The sequence below is a fragment of the Fusarium odoratissimum genome (assembly GCF_000260195.1).
Source record: "Fusarium odoratissimum NRRL 54006 unplaced genomic scaffold supercont1.7, whole genome shotgun sequence".
Taxonomy (NCBI): Eukaryota; Fungi; Ascomycota; class Sordariomycetes; order Hypocreales; family Nectriaceae; genus Fusarium; species Fusarium odoratissimum.
The window spans coordinates 1,347,222-1,366,264 of NW_022158693.1; the positions used below are offsets into that span (position 1 = coordinate 1,347,222).

Below are 19,043 nucleotides of genomic sequence, written 5' to 3' on the forward strand. Positions count from 1 at the left end.
TTTTATACTATTCCTATGCTGTGTAGAAGAACATCGTGACTTCTACCCTTCGACTTCCCCTCATCTGTTTTCCGAGTCCCGGACTCGATACCGTCCGTCCTTGGTCATTCGGCCCAGCAAATGGTGTCTTTTTTTGTTCCAAGCTGGCGCGATTGACTGTGAGTGCATGGTCCTAAGTTAGGTAGTTCTATTTACACTGGACAGGGGTAGGTATGCACAAGACCGTAGTCGGTCAGCAACCTCTATCAGACATATTATTTTAATAACTCAATATTGAAGGAGGCAGCTCATGAACATCAAACAAAAAGAAAGTGTAAGAGGTGCTTTAATTGCAGGCAAGTATTGTGATCAAGGCACACTGTGTTTCTGCTCAAGGGAGAATTTGAACGCCTGCCAAGATACAGCGGAGCTTGAGTAAATATACTCAGAGTGGAAGAAACGAAGTGGAATTTATCGACTGATGTAGAAGCTGAATCTCATCGAGAGAATGGATCTCAGGAACGAGTCAGTCTGTCCGACATAAATTTACCAAAGGAGAACTTGCCGTGTCCCTCCTGGCACGCTGGTAAATACAGAATAGTGCTTCAAGCGAGGGAGATTCACGGGTGGCTGCACAATAACACAACACCTTTAATGAGTGAAAGATACGTATCCATAGACACTGTCGAGGGTGGCAGTATCTTGAGTCACAATTGAAGATCAACACTGAGACGGCAGGCACCCAAATTTAGTGCAATACAGAAACCCAGAAAGATATGATGCAAACTTGCCATGGCCCATGAAGTCAGAACCCATCCACAGACCAGGCTTACCGTCAGATCTCGTGGCAAGACACTGTCCATGTTGAGTATTTATGACTTCCACTTATCATACTGCCCTCCACAATACGTTTTACTTAGCTGCTTCGACAATGTCCCAGTGTATTAGCCGGGCGTGTTTTATCGCTGAAAACCGCATGAATCATATTTCTGCCCGCAACATGTGTCTCTTGCCAGCTATGTCTTGTTAAGAGTTCAGAAGTTCAGACTACAGAAAATAATGGGCCCAATCAAGGTCGTACTATGGGGTTTAAGAGAGTTCAAATATTTAGGCTGATCCGAGGCAGGAAGAGATATCGCAGCTCAGGTCCCTCGAGGGGAATCGGATCAGACATGAATGTTGTCGAAATCGGCTCTGGTTACTTCAAAAAGAATATTCTACCACACTTGTGAGCCCCACTGTACGCAGCCGAGAGTGACGGAGAACCTGCTGCGGCGCAAGATACGGTCCTGACATGGAGCTCATGATGTAGACACTTGGGAGCCGGCCTGTTCGAATCGCTTGGTCCAGTTTCTGGGCGATGGGTAGACTCCTGTGATGGCTGAAAGATGACAACAAAGTTCTGTTAATTTTGTACTTGCACGGGGCGGGAGAGTTGTTGAATGGGTCCGAAGCCTGCAATTCTTTTTTGTTCATTGCTAATCGATCGGCTTCTATGTGATCGAAGATCGGGTGTTGACGTCCAGATCGTCAACTCGTAGTGTAGGCACGAAATCCATATCCCCCGTACACCATACCGAAAAGCAAAGCCGTTTTCTCCTTCCGCTAGAGTCCATCCTTAAACCTCAGCAATCTCTCGGAGACGTCGCAGAGTCGATCGCATGGCGGCGGCAGCAGGTGTGCTATTCTTGGTTAGTGGTTCATCCTTATATGCATTATTCGATAGAGTGGGAAGAACGAACGCAACGGTGTAAGCACCACCAGCAACGGTGCGCTTGCAAGACTTGCAATCCCAGATGCCGGTAGCCTGTCGCTTGACGGTGACCTTTCCGCAGAAAGTGCAGGTGTACTTGGCGTGCTGGGTGACTTCCATCTTCTTGACCTGCTTTCGCAGGGAAGCACCGTAACTAGAGACCAAGATGTTAGTTTTCGGTGGTATCAGTCTACCCAGTCGTTGCGTATCCAATCTCCCCTCCTGCCTCGTGCTGCCCTTGGCCTACTCGTGGAACTCCCCCATCTGTGTCTGTGGCCTAGCTTGTGCGAACCCTAGTCCACCGCCTGCCTTTGAAACAGTTGTCGGGACCAGGAAGAGAGCCGCGGGTAGCGTTACGGAAGAGAGCAGAGGGAAATCGTTGTCGATATGCTTCGGATATGGGATTTTCGTCGTGAAACTTACCGGGTACCGTATTTACCGCTGCGAACTTGTTAGCTGTCGTTGCTCTGGTTTTGAGCTGAAGGGCAATACATACGTAACACCGACCTTCTTTGTTCGCTTGGTCATCTTGAAGGTTATGTGTCGGACGTCTTGGAAGGAATAAAGACGGCGGAGGTGAATGTTGCTCGACTGTTGGAGGCTGACACTGAATGTTGCAGAGGAAAGAACTTGTGGTCCTTAGGGCAAGCCCATTCAGGAAGCGAGTGGGTCCCACTTTCTTGAATTTTTTTTGACATGATCGGAAGAACCTCGGCGAAGTAAAAGCCTTAAACCTATGGGCTCACGTGCTTCGATTCGGCGAGACTGGAGATCTTGTTCGAACATGACTCGTGATCTCTTTCATTTGAAGACGTCTCTTGAGGTAGGTACCTAGGGTCGTCAATCTTCGAGGTGGAAAGATACTTTCAATAAACTTCTTTGTCAGTTAGCTTGAAGGGCATATGCTTTAATAACGGAGTGAAGCTCTTTGCTACACTTCCTCGCTCAAGTTCAAATTCTATCATGTCAACCTAGCCCATGTGAAGGCATCATCAAATCTCATTCGTTCAGGACCAAGTTTGTTGATGAGCGCCACCTTATCGAGATAAGATCCTAATGTTAGGAGCGGAATAAACGCTCTGAGCACCTACAAGGGTGCCTGGCCACCACCGCCAAACTGATCGTCCCTCGGCATCATGATACCAAAGACAGTAACCCCAACTTGACCGTCTCGAACGCAGTCCTACATAGTACCTCGCTTTTATCAACTCACATTGACTACATAAAGTTTTTGTTCCCGTCTACTTTCAATTGACCCTAATATCAAGTCTTATTTAATTCCTCCCCGAATCAATTGCCGATTGAAAATGCCCCTTGTCAAGAATCATGGCCGTCAATACGACATCGTTGTCCTTGGGGCAACTGGTGAGTTCTTACTTCTAGTTGAGCCTTTAAGTAAGACTATGGCCAAATTCTGACCATATCCAAGGCTACACGGGAAAATTGACGGCTGAATACATCTCAATGCACCTTGCAACTGACCTCAAGTGGGCAGTCTCTGGTCGTAACGAGCCCAAGCTAAAGGCTGTTGTTGAAGAGTGTCGGGAGCTCAACCCTGATCGACTGCCACCAGGTACCGCCCAACGATATTCCTTATTGATCCTATATAATCCACAGGCTGATGATTACAATTAGCCATTGAGGTCGTAAACCTGAACGACGCCGATTTGAGTGTTCTGGCAAAGAAGACGTGTATTATCGTAACCACCATTGGACCATATAGCCTGTACGGTGAACATGCTTATAAGGCTTGTGCCGAGGCCGGAACCCACTACGTAGATGTCACCGGCGAAGCTGCTTGGGTTCATAAGATGATCAAGAAATATGAAGCAACTGCTAAACAGACAGGTGCCATCTTGATTCCACAAGCTGGAATTGAGTCCGCTCCCGCTGATCTCATCACATGGACCATGGCCAAGGCTATTCGTACTGACTTAGGCTCTCAGACAAGAGATGTGGTTGTTTCTCTCCACAAAATCAAGTGAGTACAGCTCTTGAACAAGAAGGTATAGTTCAAACAACTAACTGAGTCATAGCTCGGCACCATCCGGTGGCACACTCGCTACCGCCTTAAGCATCTGGGATGTCTTCTCGCTCCAGGAGATCAAGGAGGCTAGTAGTCCGTATGCCCAGTCACCTGTCCCCCACAACAACGAGCCCACACGGCCCAGGAGCTCCATTCTCCAGATGATTTTTGGCGTTCGGACCATACCAAATCTTGGGCTCCAGACCACGTCTGTCACGAATTCAACCGATGTTGCAGTTGTTGAACGTACCTGGGGTCTCCTCTCCTCTACGCCATCCCGCAAAGATGAGTTTTATGGTCCCAATTTCGTTTGGGTAGAACATATGAAAGCCCGCAACTGGCTCCATGGGATCTTTATTCATTGGCTTCTTATTGTCGGTGGGATCTTACTCGTATCAGTTGCACCATTGAGGAACTTTCTCAAAAAGCGTGTATATCAGCCTGGGGAAGGTGCTAAACGTGATGACACGGCCAAAGATGAACTCGAGTATCGTGGCATCGCATATCCAGATTCGGAGAAGGCTGCTGGCAAAGCAGCTTTCTGCCGTATGTGGTATCATGGTGGCATGTACTTCTGTAAGTTTGAAATGCAGAACGGCCATGAACTCTTATTGACAGTTTTGCCCACAGTGACAGGAATGCTCCTTGCTGAGATTGCCGCAACAATTCTTGAAGACGACATTGAGCTCGATGGCGGATCTTATACACCAGCGTGCCTAGGTCAAGGTTTGGTTGACCGCTTGGAAAAGTCTGGATTCAGGACAGATGTCAAGATTATTGATGCTTGAACCCGAATTAGCAAAGTAAAGACAGGACGTTTGCATACGATGGAGAAGCAATGGAACAACAGAGCTACATCACCTTTGCGCAGACGAAGATCATTCAACCCGAAACCAATGAGGGAAATCATCTGCTTGACTGATGTTTCGTCTCCTAGATAAATATGTTGCCAATCTGCAGTTTCACGCTCTTACGTCGCTGGCCCTTCATTTTTACATTACCTAGGCTCGCTCTCGGTCAGGCATTCAATGTTATATACTGGCGGAAGCTTCATCATACCTAAATTCGGCCATCGTTCACTCTTAGATGGAACGTTTTTGATAACTCGCCAAGCTCAGTGACTCCTATTGACTTTCTTTGTCACTGATATTTGTGTCGTCAAAATGCCATGAAATCTTCCTTCTTATACCAATGGTAGAAGAAACCCTGAGAGCTCGACCTGAGGCGACAAAAATACCTTCATAGATTTAGCATTTCTTAGGATAAAGTTAGTAAAATCTTCAACCAGTCTTCCTACGCTCTTATTTACAGTCAGTCTCGAGTCTTCTGAGGTCCAAAAGCTTATCTTATATCAAGGTAGAATTACATAGTATGCTCAAAAGAGAGATGCCAAACTGCCCCACAAAGAGCTTTCAAGCGAGCACGGTGGATCATTAGGTTGCTTTTCGCGTCAGGTCGCGGAAGTTTGGCAGACGTCATTAGCACCAGTAACCAACCCATCAACCCCAGGAAAGTTCTTCACCTCAACACCACAACCGCAATTAATCCTTCGTCGTTCAAACCCGACCACGCCCTTGGTATCATTTCAATCGATCTTTACGGTCCTTAGCGGAGTGATCCGCAGTACCAGTGTATCACTTGCGCCCTGAAAGATTCGAATCGACTTATTTTCCCGACTCCATCATTTCAACCTTCACTGGCTTAAACCGAAATGGATCCCCATACCACCTCATCAGACGCTGTACTTAATGAGTCGTCGCCATTACTCCCTACCACAGAGAACAGGCCCAAAGGAACACGATCAGTTACCTTCAGCGACAACCCTGTTACAAAAACCTTTGAACCTACTCGACAACAATTTCAACATCGATCCCCCGGGCATCATGCTGTTGGCTCCGTCAGCGGCGCCGCTGGTGGCCCTCCCATGCTCACAGCTCTGAACAATAAGCTCAGGAGACGGAACAGCCAAGGGTCGGTACCTGCAGTTGCTAATCTATCTTTTGGGCCCAAAATTGGACCTCAACGCAGTACGAAAAAGACGGAAAAGCTTAAGCTGCTTCCCAACACCGACCTGGACGACCCTGAAGATGAGGAGAGTGGAAGAGATGTCTATTCTCAGTACACACGTATCAAGGATCCTGCTGCGCGGAGAGATGCAGCGAAACTAGGAAAAGCGGATCGAGACCGACTGCCGCGTGTCACGGCATATTGCACTGCAAACCGATACGAGATGGAAGCCCTGATGAGATTCCTAAAGGGAAGAGGAAAGACCCGAGGCGCAAATCCCAAGCTCATCGACGAATGCATATATACGCCGTATAATTATACCGCCAAGAACGCGCGCAGTCGCGATCCAGTTCAGAGCTATGAACGCCGGCATTCAACTGGAGGTGACGCCATTGATGTCGCGCAACAGCGGAGCGACTTAGCTGACTTGCATTCAGAAGAGGCCGGTTCAGAGGCCCATGGCCACAATGGCCACGCCCATAACGATGCTAACGGTAACGGTAATGGCTCTCACATTGACAGCGCAGATCTGCTGGGCTCGGCAATAGAAGATCACGACTCGATAAGCGAGACCAATCCCGATTTTGATACGCAGGTGCATACACCCGAGGTGTTTCTCTTTGATTATGGAGTGGTTGTCATCTGGGGAATGACCGAAGCTCAAGAAGCCCGGTTCCTGAAAGAGATCGCCAAGTTTGAGACGGAGAAGCTTGCCCCAGATGATGTCGAGACTGAGTTGTTCAACTTTTACTACACCAAGGATTATCAGGCCCGTATCTATAACGACTTTATCACTCTCCGCGACAAGAACAACTACATGACGAAATTAGCTATTTCTCATGCACTGGCGCAAAGTGTCAAAGTAAGTCAACCTGCCAATATGAGTTGTATCGGGACGATTTGCTAACAGCTTGCAGACCTCACTCTTCGAAGAGCTGATTGCATCAACAGTCGATACATGCAAAGATATTCCTACACAAATAGCCACAACAGGGAAAATTGCACTTCGGCGATCACAGATCAACATGCAAATTGGAGAGCTTTTCATTCTTCGCATCAACATCCACCTCAACGGCTCAGTCCTCGATACACCTGAGCTCTTCTGGGTAGAGCCCCAACTCGAACCCGTGTACCAAGCCGTCAGGAGTTATTTAGAGATGGATCAGCGCGTTGGACTTCTGACAGAACGTCTCGATGTCATAGCAGATTTGTTGGCTGTGCTAAAAGGAGAGCTTAGTCATGGCCATGACGAGAAGCTTGAATGGATCGGTATGCTAAGCGCCGTCCTATGACACATGCAGTATGCTAACCACTTCCTTGCCAGTAATTGTTCTTATTGCGGCAGAAATTCTAGTGGCAGCTGTCAATATTGTAGTAGACTTATATGTCGGCGAATAAGCTTTTGTTCAACCATGGTATCTCACCCATTCTTTCATTGGGGAAGGAAGGAGAAGAAGAAATAACAAATTTAGCTAGCGGAGTTTGATATTGTCAGAGTATGTGTTATAGTTTGGTATAACAACCCACAAACGAGGCGACCAGGAGTACGTGTAAAATTTGCAGATATTAGATAGATGACTTCGCGGTTAGGTCTAAGAACGATGCGCGCGGAGAAACTGCGTTTCTTAATCTATGTGAATCCTTTCTCGGAACTTGGTTCTTTGTTGTGAAAAGCATCTAATTACTAGTACATGGGTTGATGTCATGACATGCGAAATTGTATACCCGCCAAAACGCCCCTAGAGACATTGAATGGATGTCCTCATTCCTCTACTTTCTCGCCAGCCTGCGTATCTTGATCCTCAGTGTCATCACCCATCTCTATGTCCTCGTCCTGAACGAGTTGCTTTGACTCAGCAGGCTTATCATCCTTCTTGTCAGATGCGGGGCTTTTCTTCGATTCATCGCTCTTGGCCATTGCAAGTTCGAATTTTGCCTCGTATTCATCTTTCTCACCATCAGAGAGACCCTTCCAGATACGAGTAAGCTCATCCTCAATGTTCACAGGGATTTCATTGTCCTTTTCCTTGCTCTCGAGACCAGGCCGTGTTTCTAAGCAAAACAGCTCGAATGCACTGGTGGGCTTCTTAGAATCGCTCGCAGAGATACCGTTGGCATGAGCCGGCTTCGGTTGGCTTTCTGGGGGGTGTGAGAAGGTTTCGGAGGTTGGGGAGCCGGCGGTGTTGGTAAAAGATGCAGCGACTGGTGCCTTCGAGTCGGAATCAGGCATCATCGACTTTCGGTGGCCTCTCTTCGTACGCAGAGGCTTATCTTTGGGCTTCTGGTGGTTAGCTAACTCACTTGGTATGGTGAATTGGTAGTCCTAATCCAAGCGCAAAAGCATCAACATTGAACCGGGCGCCGTAAGTAGTAGAGGCGCGGCAGGCCGGTAGAGGATTGCCAGGCAAAGGGAGAAGAGGGATGGGAAGAAAATAATAGCATACCGTAGGGGGTGGGCTTGGGCTGCCGTCTGAGTCCTCGACGTTTGCGCTCGTGCGCTTTGCGAGCTGTTCGAGTAGAAACGCGCGCTCTATTCGCAACTTTTCAACCTGGCGCTTGATACGAGCAAGACGAAGTCGGGCGGCATCATTGGCGTCTTCAACTTCATTGGTGCGGTTCTTGAGTTGAACACATTTTCGACGATAGGCCTCCTCCACGGAAGGAGGGAGTGTAGAAGGAATCGCTGGAGTGCGAGGAGGCAGGTCAGCTTCTGATGCCTTGCGCTTGAGTGTTATGGGCATGCTGCGCGTTTGATGTGGAGGCGAGGGTGATGATGAGAGAGCCGTGAAAACAATACAGGAACTGCGCGACAAGGAGAAGAGTGTGGTTGTGAAGCGCAGGGCAAATGAGGATCGTGTGGTAGATGGCGTAAGGGATGTGCCTCAGCCTTAACTTGAGCCGTGAGTTTGAGGGTTGGAGCAAACCAACAGAACCCACCAGGAGCGATCGTTGGCAGTGAGCGATTCTGTCATGGGCGAATGACTTACCGGGCATGGTTGGCTAGCTACCTAGGCAGGTATGAATCACAGCTAATGATATGGTCTCTACGATTGGTATGTATGTTGCTGGAAAAGATTCGATTATGAGACGAGAAAAGATAATTGCGACGTCGACTGTCGAAGTTAGCTGTGAGTTCAGGAGTGATTGCTTGACGCGTGACGATTCGCCAGGTTGTTAAGCTCACTGAATCACTCACTGATGGGCGGTGTCCACTGGAATCTGTAATTGATGAACGCTGAAATCGATCAGGCAACGAGACAGAGAAGAAGCTTCGTCACCAAGGCGAGAGGAGCTAGTACCTATGGCGCTGGTCGTGGGTATCAGTATAAAAAGGTGTTGAAAGTAAGTGTGTCAATCAGCCATCACGAGTCGCAAACCTGGACGGTGTCAGTCTGTTCCCGTCACCAAGGCTTCGCGGGCGTGTTCGTTAGCCACAACGGCATGCAAGGCTGAAAGACTCCTTCAGGGGGTGTGGCGCAGACCATTTCTGATTGGGCAGCCAGACCCTTGAATCTGCCCCTCAAATTGAGGCTGTTATCAGCAAGAATGCTTATGAGGCACCTAGGCTGCTAGGTTAGGTTTCCAGTACCTTAGGTAGCTGATCCGGGATTCTCGAATATAATAATATAAGCGATTTTTGCTTGCCTTCGAAACTCCTCAGACTCGGCACCCACTCATTCGCAATTAACTGTATTCATCCTTGTAAGGTAGAGTACCGCCCGAGCAGGAGCGAGCTCTGAGTGCAGGCAGCCGGGTACGTACCTACTACCCACTAAATCGCCCCGTGGAAGTTTTTCTGACTTGGGGTGGTGGGACACTGAAGCTAGTGGGCGAAATCTATCCATCAACAGGAGTATCACCTTGACTGTCAAACCAGACACATACTTGACGACATATCTTATACAGCCACAACCAAGAACGTCGCCTCCTGAGCGCTGTGGCCGTCGAAGATGTCGCTCAATATCCCCAACGCCCCTAACGCGGGCTTGTTTAAGCAAGGTTATAACAAGTGAGTTGCTCCCCTCCTTGTGCTGGTAGCTCCCCGCCTCTTTACTTGTCTCCTTACAAATGCCACTTTCATGATCACGACAATCAGGATATGAACTTTTATGAATCCGACTAACAGTTCTATCTCTTTCTCAATAGCTACGACTCCGAAGATGGTGCTGTACTTCGCAATATCGACGCCTGCAGAGCGATTGCGTCCACTGTTCAGACCTCGCTTGGCCCCTATGGCCGCAACAAGGTTGTCATCAACCATTTGCAAAAAATGATTCTTACCTCTGACGCTGCGACCATCCTACGCGAACTCGACGTTGTCCACCCCGCCGCCAAGCTCCTCGTCATGGCTAGTCAGCAACAAGAAGCCGAGATGGGCGATGCTACCAACCTTGTCATTGTCCTCGCTGGCGAGCTGCTTCGAAAGGCAGAGGATCTGCTGCGCATGGGCCTCAAGACATCAGACATCGTCATCGGCTATGAGAAGGCCCAGAAGTTTGCTCTTGAGACCCTTGAAGAGCTTGCTGTTGACAAAGTGGAGGATATGCGGGATCAGGAAGAGCTGAGCAAGGCAATCAGCACGGTTATTGCCAGCAAGCAAAACGGAAACGAGACATTCCTTGCCGATCTTGTTGCCGAGGCTGTCCTCAATGTTCTCCCCAAGAACCCCGCCAACTTTAATGTCGACAATATCCGTGTGGTCAAGATCATGGGCGGAAGCCTGGAGCAGAGCAGGGTCGTTAAGGGCATGGTCTTCCCTAAGGAGCCTGACGGTTCTGTCAAGAAGGCCAGCCGCGCCAAGGTTGGTGTCTTCACCTGTCCGATTGACGCTGGTCAAACCGAGACCAAGGGTACTGTTCTCCTGCACAACGCCAAAGAGATGATGGATTTCACAAAGGGTGAGGAGTCTCAACTTGAGACTTCCATCAAGGAACTTTACGACTCTGGCCTCCGAGTTGTTGTTTGTGGTGAACGTGTCGGCGATTTGGCGATGCACTATCTGAACCGATTCGGAATTTTGTGCATCCGAATTCTCAGCAAGTTCGAACTTCGAAGAGTCTGCCGCGTTGTCGGTGCCACCCCCCTGGCGAGGTTAGGGGCTCCTATGCCCGACGAGATGGGAAGCATCGATGTTGTTGAGACCCTTGAGATCGGTGGTGACCGAGTTACAGTCTTCCGCCAGGAGGATGAGGTTACTCGAACCGCCACCCTTGTGCTTCGAGGAGCAACCCAGAACCACCTTGATGATATTGAGCGCGCCGTCGATGATGGTGTCAACGTCGTCAAAGCCATTACCCGCGACCCGCGATTGGTTCCTGGTGCTGGTGCTACAGAAGTTGAGCTGGTTGAAAGGATACAAGCTCACGGTGAGAAGACTCCCGGACTTAGCCAGTACGCCATCAAGAAGTATGGCGAGGCTTTTGAGGTTGTGCCTCGCACCATTGCTGAGAGCGCCGGACTTGACGCCACCGAGGTTCTCAGCCGACTCTACGCTGCCCATGCCAACAGTGACGCTTGGGATATTGGCGTTGATATTGAGGTTCGTTTTGATCCATCCATGATGAATCCGTCTCTAACCCATGCCACAGAACGATGATAACACTGGTACTATCGATGCCAAGGATGAAGGTATTCTGGATCTTCTCATCTCCAAGCAATGGGCTATCAAACTTGCCACGGAAGCCGCCCGCACCGTTCTGTCTGTTGACCAGATCATCGTGGCACGACAAGCTGGAGGACCCAAGCCCCCTGGACCCAACCCTGTAAGTTCCCTTCCCCTTTTCTATAAGAAGCTTCGACTGATCAAACCCCACAGAACTGGGACGAGGACTAAATGGATAAAACTAAAAAGTTCAAAATGGGCAATGGATGTGATATGTGTGACAATCACCTGGTGTCGTGGTTGGTTAGATATCCTCTCAGATAAGAGTCAAAGCATGTGCACATGTTTATTAAGCTTGTCCAGTAGCCCGTTGTAAATTCTGCTGTGCCCTCTACTTGGATCACTCAGTTCTGTCAGACTTGGTACCGCAATTGTGGACTTCAAAGTTCAATAACCAATTCAGATGCTATGACAAAGCTATTGCGGATGAGGAGGGTCCTTCATGCAAGGCAGTGATTTCTAACCCCCATTTATTGTCGAAAACAAACAGGCAGGAGGTTTACGAGACAGCTCAGATTGTCGCTTCTAATTAATGGTCATAACAGTAAAATATCAAGTTAAGTATTTTCATGCATCGACTTCGTTAAGTCCCTTCCCGCTTATGACTATTTACATGTGCAGATAATCCAGAAACGCAGTATATGAAAGGCAGAAAAAGGTTGTCCAGCACATCAGTAGACCCCATTATGCAAAAGGACCAGCAGAAGACAGGAGTGTAACAGGCTGTTTTCCAACATACTCCACAAGTAAATGCGAACCATGGAACATCATCGAGGCAATATCGCAGGACACAGGTAAAGTTGGATTTGACCGATTGCAGCGAATCAGAAAAAGATCTATTAATGCAAGATGATGAAGCAGGTATATACTACGAGCATAAGGTCGAATGTGCGCCAGATAGTTGGTAGATTCCAGGGGTATCGAACAATTCCAGAGGGAAGCCGGAAGAGATAATGCATCCCTTCATCGACTGAAGAAAGCAAGTAGCGAGTATAAAGTAGCAGTAGCAACAAATGCATGTGTAATAGCGTGGGAAGCATCTGAATGTTTTGGTCATGATCGGTCGTTAGTCATGCTGAAAATAGAACCAGAGCGCTATTTCGGCTATGACAGTAAATGAAGAAAGAGGAAATGGGCGATAATGATTATGAAGATCAAGATTCTTCTGTGATTCCGCCCTCGCCGCCACCATCCTCACGCCATTCTCGACTCTTCTCCGTGAGCTTCTTGACACCGCTAACGCGGCAAGCCCATAGCCCCTCGATAGGGGTGCGGTACGTGAAAGCTCGCTGGGAGCTTATTACACCGATTGCCTGCAGGACGGCCTTTCTACTGTCGCGACTGAAAACAGCAGGATGGTTGATCCACTCCAGACTGCTCTCTAATTCAGCATCAAGGGCTGCGACAGTATTGGCGTCAATTCCAGCACCAAGTCCAAGGCCATCGTTAGATCGGCTACGGCCCAATTGCGAGGAGGGGAGGCCATTTACACCAGAGATTGCCGAAGCAGGCGGTGAAGGGCTGCGTTTGCGATCGGGAGTGGTTGATTGACCTGGCGAAGCGTCGTTCGCGGGATGGGGAGTAGAGGGAGCCGAAGGAGTCGACTTGCTTGGAGGGGGGATGGGGGGGAGTCCACCTTTTCCGAGACCCTTCAGAATTGATCGAGTCTCATTCAATAGTGTGTGGGCACGGTCGTGTTGGCCGCGGCTGACCAGGGTGAGAGCACGGGTAAGCATGTCAGAAGTGAGGAGCTCCATACGGCGCTGAACAATACTTGGGTGAGGAGGGATGGGAGGGGAATTCTGCCATGCCTTCTTGGATCCTCCGCTGACTGGAAGCATGGTGATGGCCAGAAGAGATGGCCGAGGCATATGTGTGACAGTACCCTCGCGCAGGATATCCCCCCAGCTAAGGTCTGCTTGGATCAATGGAACCTCTTCGACAGAGAGAGTTCTTTCATTGTCGTTGTCCATAGGGCCGCCCAGTGCTTCGAGACCCGAGACAATATTATCCCAGGGATCTTGAGGGAGTTGTTCTTGGGAAGTATTGTCAGGAAGAATGACAAGTTGTACAAGAACATCACGCTTGTCCCCAAATCGAAGATCGCCGAGGGATGCTTCCGCATCTCTGCCCGTAGCTCGCTTCGTAATTTGCAGGGCACCACTAATCTTGTGGAATTTGGCAGGAGAACCCTCGGGCAGCTTGAGCTTAAGCTTGACGTTCTGATGAGACAAGGTCTGCATGCTCCCTAGACATCCAGCGAGGCATTCTCGGAGCATCATCCAGTCCTTAACATAAGTATAAGAAGCCTTTGTTCTTGTTGACAACTCGATCATGGTATCAGGCTTGTGTGTCATCCCGAGGCCAAATGAGTGGATGGTGATTTTAGCAGCTTCAGCTCGGGACACGACGAAATCAACGCTATCAGCGTCTGAGGTAGACGCATCGCTTATCAACATGATAGATGCGATAGGGTTGTTGTACTTTCTTTGCATGAGCAGATCCATCGCAACATTGGCGCCCTCCACGACATCAGCGCGATGGCTCTTTTGGCCAACCGGCTTGATGGATGTCAGGATATTGCTCCAGCCCGGCCAGGCCTTGGTAGTCATGCCAACGATAGGCACGCCGCCGCCGCCTGAACCGAAAGTGACCAGTCCCATACGGTCACGCTCGCCAAGTGTGTTTACCATAAATTTCAGGGCATCTCGGACCAGGTTGATCTTGACGCCCTGCATAGAAGAAGAAATGGGCACGACGACGACGACATCAATGGGTACATGGACCGACTTCGCCATGGCAGGGCTTCTGGGGAAGTTCGTATAGTCGGTGGGTGCTGTCGTCGTTGATCTCGCGCCACCCCAGGAGGATGCAACCGAAGAGACTCTCTGTGGGCGCGAACGCTGCCACTCAAGTTCCTCGTCAGTTTCTGACTCGCCGCGATCATATTCGGGACTGCGTACAGGAGATGTCTCAACAGCGTTAAGGTCAAGAAGAGCTTGCTGCCACAACTTCAATTGATTGCGGTTCTCGAAACGGAGATGGAACTGTGGTAATTCAGCAACCGAGAGGCTGAGTGTCAGGATATTTTCATCGATATTTCCCGTCTCTGATACTTCATTCAGGTGCTTCTTAATAAGAATTGAGCCCTTGAGAGTGCATCGAGTTGTCTTGCGCGGAGCGCCATTCTCATCCCACTGTTGTGCTTGAGGGATTTTCTTCTCCTTAACGCAAATGAGCATCTCAGCGAAGAGGAAACATTCCAACTCCTGCCATGAGACTTTATCCTTACCCACCCTGAGGGTACCATAGAGCCTCAATTTTCCGAATCTGCAGAAAAATTAGCCTTTTCGTTCATACTAACGATGATCGCCCACTAATGAAAGTGAAGCGCCGCCACTAACCTGCTAAAGTCCAGCCCGTGCCAATTATCAACGCGGTTGCGCAGACTATCGGTCATCTCTTCCAAAACCTCCGTGGATTCATATGGGTAGAAACGAGGCGCACTGCGAGCTGGAGATGGTGGGCGGCCATATGCCTCCTCAGCACGGTTGGTGGTAGGAGGAGGCAGAGGAGCTGCAGCACCCAAATCTTCAGGATCCGGCCTCCAATTATTATCAGGCACCTCGACAGTAACCAGACATGTAAGGGTCTGTTGTTGTCGTGACCGGTTTAATGTTGGGAACTCTGAGCGAACAGTGACAATCGGCGCCGGAATAGGGTTGCGGGTCATTGGTCTAGGGCTTGCAGGTGTTGTCTCCATCGCTTGGACATCGTAGTCATGGCGTCTGGCAGGTCCGCTTTGTGTTGTCTCAGGATATCCGCCGGATGATGCAACTCCTGTGGCTTCACTGTCACTTCGAGCATGCCTCGAAGGACCATATCGATCTGATAGTGGGGCATCTCGACTATCCCTCATACTACCTCGAGCAACGCTGTCACGGCCTCCGACGTGTTGTTGCTGCATAGGACGCCTTTGATTGCTCTCGACACTGGGAGCTCGAGCTGGCTGGTTATCCCAAGGGGTTGCTGTTGGTGTTGGCGTCATAGCGGACCTCGAATCGGTACCGACCGAACGCACCATGTTGCTAATCTTCTCTATACATATGTCAGTATGTCGCTCCAATTGTACCAGGACAGGTAGCAAACCAATATCTATAACGTTTCCTCCTCGACTTGTGTCTAAGTGGAGGGGTGCGTCACATGTCGGGCAATATTGTGACTCGAATTCGCGAATGAATTCATAGAAGCATGCCTCGTGGGAGACGTGAGAGCAAGAAAATTGTAGGATGCGCTCGCCGCGTAGAGTGTGTTCAAGCGGCTCTTCACACACTGCACATTCGCTTCCCACAAATGTGCGCTCTCGTCGTGAGCGACTTCTATCAGCGTTAGTAGCCATGACGTTGTTGTCGATACTGCCAACTCGACGGGAAGCGTTGCTAACGCCTGACCTCACTGAGCCAGCGGAGGAGACTGAGTCTTGCCCGCGGAGAGATTTGGCTTTAATGGACTGTCCTTCTGTAAAAGGTTTGGAGTCTGTGCCAGTTCGGGGTCTTCGACTGGATGCGCGTGAGCCAACCAAGCCAAGTTCTCGAAGATTTGTGGCAATTGCCTTGTCGTCGTCCCGTCCTTGACTCGATGTAGTATTGTGATCCTGGTTTTTCCGTAATCTGCGAAACATTTAAATAAGACACCTTTTCTTCGCGGTGTCTCTGGTTATTGTGTTGTAAGACAAGCACTGGTTCGACGGTTCTGGGTGATCGAGGAATTGCTGGTCAAGGGCGGCTGAACTTAAAGAGTAAGGGGCGGGAATCCATGCGACGTCAAAAATTTCCAGAACGGCAAATCGAGGTAAAGACTCCGCGATCGTAATGGGCTATGTGATAAGGTCAAGCACCGGTTGACTGCAAGAACAAAATCAAACCCAATCAGAAGAGGGAGAAAACAGGATGTCGGGGCGAAAAGGGTGAAGAGACAATTGTGCGGCACCGCTTTTCTGAGGAATAAACGTTTAACTGTGCGAGGTCGCTTGCGGCCGGTTGCGATTTGCGACAGGTCGGGCTGTGATGTTTCTGGCTTTGCTTTTTAGCAATGCGCGATGTGATGCTGGCCCTTGGTCATCACTCACTTTGGGTAAGTTGGCCCAGAATCACTTCTCCACAGACAGAAACAAAAGTCACAATCGTCTCACAACGGCAATCTTCGAACAATGTAATTGCTTTTGCTTTCTAGGCGCTCGTAAGACGGAGATTTTCGGTGAATGAAAGAACAACCAATTCGGCGGGTGGTATCCGGAGTCGTTGAGGCGATAAGACTCGTCTATCTTGCGCTCGCTCGCTGATAGGCAGATTCGTTTCTTTTTATTAGAATAGACGATCCCACGGTCTGTCTGCTTCTAGGAGGTTGACTCCTGATGGAGGAAAGGAGAGAAAAGGGAAAGATTTGAGACGAGAAAAGAAACGAAATTACTAAAGCATCAAGAGCAAGAGCCAGAGTGGAAGGAAGTAAGGTATGGGCGTGGTGGGCTATATGAGAAAGAAATGGAAAAGAGAAATGGATGGATGGTAGTTTGATTTGCACCGTACGACCAGGCCATGAACCTTGAGTGGCACCAAATCCAATCCAATCCAGGACTCCTGGGCTTGGTACTAAGATGCTTGGTGCCAGGTACCGCCTATTAAGAGACGGAGGACCTCCCTTTCAGAGCTTGGCCTGTTCTTTAGGACCTTCTCGCTGGGGGGCGCCTTGAATGACTTTGCACCGGTCACTAGGTACGCTACCAACCGTCAACTTCCACTCTGTACCCCTTCTCCCGGGGACTAGGGTTGCTGGTTTTTAGTTTGTCGCTCTCGCGGTGGCCGGACAGGTTAGTGGATCTCCCATTAAGCGTGCAGGGGTCCTCCCCTGTACAACCACAAAAAAAGGCCCGGGCTTCTGACAGGGGTACCCCCAGGACTCAGAGCCAGGGCTGCGCTCAGAGCCGAACAGTCACCACCACCACAAAGCATGGATGTATCAAACCAAGCTGGGGGCTTGTATCGATTCCCCGGTGGCCTCCCCTCAGGCGCCTACCCGGCATTTCATCTCTAACGCTTTTCTGCCCCTGGCTTTTCCAGCTTTCAGGTCCCAGGTCCCGTAGAGGTTGGGTGTTTTTCGGCTCCCAGCTGCCCGGCCTCGAGAAAGGATGGACGGGAGCCTGCCGATGAGGCGGGCCAACCACAACTGCCATACAATCTATCCAAGGGTCAATATTCGGGGAAGTGCGAGCTTTCGGGGAAGAAACGAGCTTCCCTTACAGGTCAACTCCACTCGTAGGTTCTCTTGAGTCGAGCCTTCAGAGCATTTCAACTCGGTATCGTATTCCAAAATCAAGGGCCTTCCTCAAAAACGCGAGGGGATGGGATCTGTCGGGGCCTGAGCTCCATCCAAGCGTTTGGTTGCCCCGGCTAGCGAGCGACTTGCCCTATCCAGGGAAGCCTCCTTCCTATGGGAGGGGAGATCACTGATGTGACTATCCACGCTGCTCGACTCTAGCCTGTGCCACCACGCAGTCAGTGCACTCTCTTGACTCTCTGTGTCTGTCTATACCTGATGGCGTTGGATGGAGCTCCTTTAGGTAGGGACAGCAAGCGTCTTGGATGGTCATTCAATCCCATCCAGATCTGAAGACACCTTCCACCAGAGCTACCAAGGGCATAACTCAGGGGTCTTAAAAATCAACTCGGGCGGTACTTGATTCGCGTGGCTTGGTCAAGTCGATGATCGCCGTTAAACTCACCTTCGAATTAACAAGTCTCCAAGTTTAACATCATGGTGTAAGTCAGGAGGGCACGCGCACGAGCATCAGGTCTCCTTGCCAGGCACTAGGCCACATGCTGTCTCACTTGCTTCTCCACATACGAATGTCTTCATCCCCAACGTACCGTAGACAGGACATTTACGCGCAGTTAACGTCGGGAACCAGCGTTTACTGGTCTACAGACACTTGCGTTCGCTTCACCAAGGCCATGTGAGCCAGATTGCAGGTAGTATGGCCCAGCGAGCATCAGCCTTGATTGGCAAGCCAAGCTACCATGGTTAAATACACCATCGCGAAAACATACAGGGTATTCATCTGTTAACATTCTTCGAGTCTGCAGGTATTTGGATACGGTATGACATAGTCACTCAGCCTAGAATAATCCATCTGGAACTCAATTTAATACCGGAAACTGGACTCTCCGCTTCACAGCTGACTCAAGTAAGAACTTGACAACTAATTCCGTGTAGGATGGCAGTGCAGCATGAAACAACTGACTGACCAACTTGCCATGACTGTGACTTGGCAAATGAACAATAATTGATACATAAGAGCGGCTTGAAATTGGTGAACTAGGCTGGCCAAATCTGAAGAATGGAATCTCGACTACAGAGTCTACATCAAAATAACCTTCAAAGAGACAGGTTCAAGACCAGGGACGTCTGCAGGAAGAGAAACAAATTGATACATCCACACTGTATAGTTAGTCAAACAAGGGTATTTGAGAATCATCATAAACCCCTCAGGTTCGTTGAACTTGCACCCCTGCAGGATTTCGCCAGATTCTTCGACTAATTCGGAATGCAGCCACAAGCGA

At 49.5% G+C, this 19,043-nt stretch overlaps 6 protein-coding genes across 48 annotated transcripts; 3 read left to right on the forward strand and 3 right to left on the reverse strand.

The window, feature by feature from the left end:
- Window positions 1-574: 574 nt before the first annotated feature.
- Window positions 575-2,526, reverse strand: FOIG_05738 (ribosomal protein L37ae). The gene is made up of 4 exons (XM_031204508.1): window positions 2,229-2,526; window positions 2,156-2,173; window positions 1,722-1,886; window positions 575-1,661 (listed from the first exon to the last, which is right to left on the reverse strand). Exons 1-4 carry the CDS (start codon window positions 2,258-2,260, stop codon window positions 1,598-1,600), a joined length of 279 nt encoding a protein of 92 aa, XP_031066337.1. The 5' UTR covers window positions 2,261-2,526; the 3' UTR covers window positions 575-1,597.
- Window positions 2,527-2,528: 2 nt separating this feature from the next.
- On the forward strand, window positions 2,529-5,054 carry FOIG_05739 (uncharacterized protein). Of its 2 annotated transcripts, XM_031204509.1 has the most exons (5): window positions 2,529-3,097; window positions 3,162-3,305; window positions 3,368-3,713; window positions 3,769-4,334; window positions 4,389-5,054. In XM_031204509.1, exons 1-5 carry the CDS (start codon window positions 3,040-3,042, stop codon window positions 4,544-4,546), a joined length of 1,272 nt encoding a protein of 423 aa, XP_031066338.1. In that variant the 5' UTR covers window positions 2,529-3,039; the 3' UTR covers window positions 4,547-5,054. The 2 variants fall into 2 exon arrangements, with proteins under 2 accessions (XP_031066338.1, XP_031066339.1); XM_031204510.1 differs by having other exon boundaries at window positions 3,162-3,713; window positions 4,389-5,046.
- Window positions 5,055-5,183: 129 nt separating this feature from the next.
- On the forward strand, window positions 5,184-9,124 carry FOIG_05740 (uncharacterized protein). Of its 7 annotated transcripts, XM_031204515.1 has the most exons (5): window positions 5,240-6,148; window positions 6,203-6,627; window positions 6,683-7,034; window positions 7,090-7,180; window positions 7,238-7,417. In XM_031204515.1, exons 1-4 carry the CDS (start codon window positions 5,470-5,472, stop codon window positions 7,161-7,163), a joined length of 1,530 nt encoding a protein of 509 aa, XP_031066344.1. In that variant the 5' UTR covers window positions 5,240-5,469; the 3' UTR covers window positions 7,164-7,180; window positions 7,238-7,417. The 7 variants fall into 7 exon arrangements, with proteins under 7 accessions (XP_031066343.1, XP_031066340.1, XP_031066341.1 ...); XM_031204514.1 differs by having other exon boundaries at window positions 5,184-6,148; window positions 7,090-9,124; XM_031204512.1 differs by having other exon boundaries at window positions 5,222-6,627.
- Window positions 7,095-9,158, reverse strand: FOIG_05741 (uncharacterized protein). 30 transcript variants are annotated; one of them, XM_031204525.1, is made up of 5 exons: window positions 9,065-9,136; window positions 8,962-9,000; window positions 8,753-8,878; window positions 8,210-8,652; window positions 7,311-8,043 (listed from the first exon to the last, which is right to left on the reverse strand). In XM_031204525.1, exons 4-5 carry the CDS (start codon window positions 8,504-8,506, stop codon window positions 7,528-7,530), a joined length of 813 nt encoding a protein of 270 aa, XP_031066362.1. In that variant the 5' UTR covers window positions 8,507-8,652; window positions 8,753-8,878; window positions 8,962-9,000; window positions 9,065-9,136; the 3' UTR covers window positions 7,311-7,527. The 30 variants fall into 30 exon arrangements, with proteins under 30 accessions (XP_031066372.1, XP_031066365.1, XP_031066371.1 ...); XM_031204540.1 differs by having other exon boundaries at window positions 7,316-8,043; window positions 8,210-8,448; XM_031204533.1 differs by having other exon boundaries at window positions 7,316-8,088; window positions 8,210-8,448.
- A 210-nt stretch (window positions 9,159-9,368) lies between these two features.
- Window positions 9,369-11,863, forward strand: FOIG_05742 (T-complex protein 1 subunit theta). Of its 3 annotated transcripts, none has more exons than XM_031204549.1 (5): window positions 9,369-9,591; window positions 9,643-9,774; window positions 9,912-11,304; window positions 11,354-11,527; window positions 11,581-11,863. In XM_031204549.1, the coding sequence occupies exons 2-5, from the start codon at window positions 9,716-9,718 to the stop codon at window positions 11,596-11,598; spliced, it is 1,644 nt and encodes a 547-aa protein (XP_031066378.1). In that variant the 5' UTR covers window positions 9,369-9,591; window positions 9,643-9,715; the 3' UTR covers window positions 11,599-11,863. The 3 variants fall into 3 exon arrangements, with proteins under 3 accessions (XP_031066378.1, XP_031066379.1, XP_031066377.1); XM_031204550.1 differs by having other exon boundaries at window positions 9,369-9,519; window positions 9,589-9,774; XM_031204548.1 differs by having other exon boundaries at window positions 9,377-9,774.
- Window positions 11,820-17,163, reverse strand: FOIG_05743 (uncharacterized protein). Of its 5 annotated transcripts, none has more exons than XM_031204554.1 (4): window positions 16,556-17,163; window positions 15,577-16,499; window positions 14,832-15,525; window positions 11,820-14,757 (listed from the first exon to the last, which is right to left on the reverse strand). In XM_031204554.1, the coding sequence occupies exons 2-4, from the start codon at window positions 16,106-16,108 to the stop codon at window positions 12,582-12,584; spliced, it is 3,402 nt and encodes a 1,133-aa protein (XP_031066383.1). In that variant the 5' UTR covers window positions 16,109-16,499; window positions 16,556-17,163; the 3' UTR covers window positions 11,820-12,581. The 5 variants fall into 5 exon arrangements, with proteins under 5 accessions (XP_031066383.1, XP_031066382.1, XP_031066384.1 ...); XM_031204555.1 differs by having other exon boundaries at window positions 11,924-14,757; window positions 15,577-16,503; XM_031204553.1 differs by having other exon boundaries at window positions 15,577-17,163.
- Window positions 17,164-19,043: the final 1,880 nt, after the last annotated feature.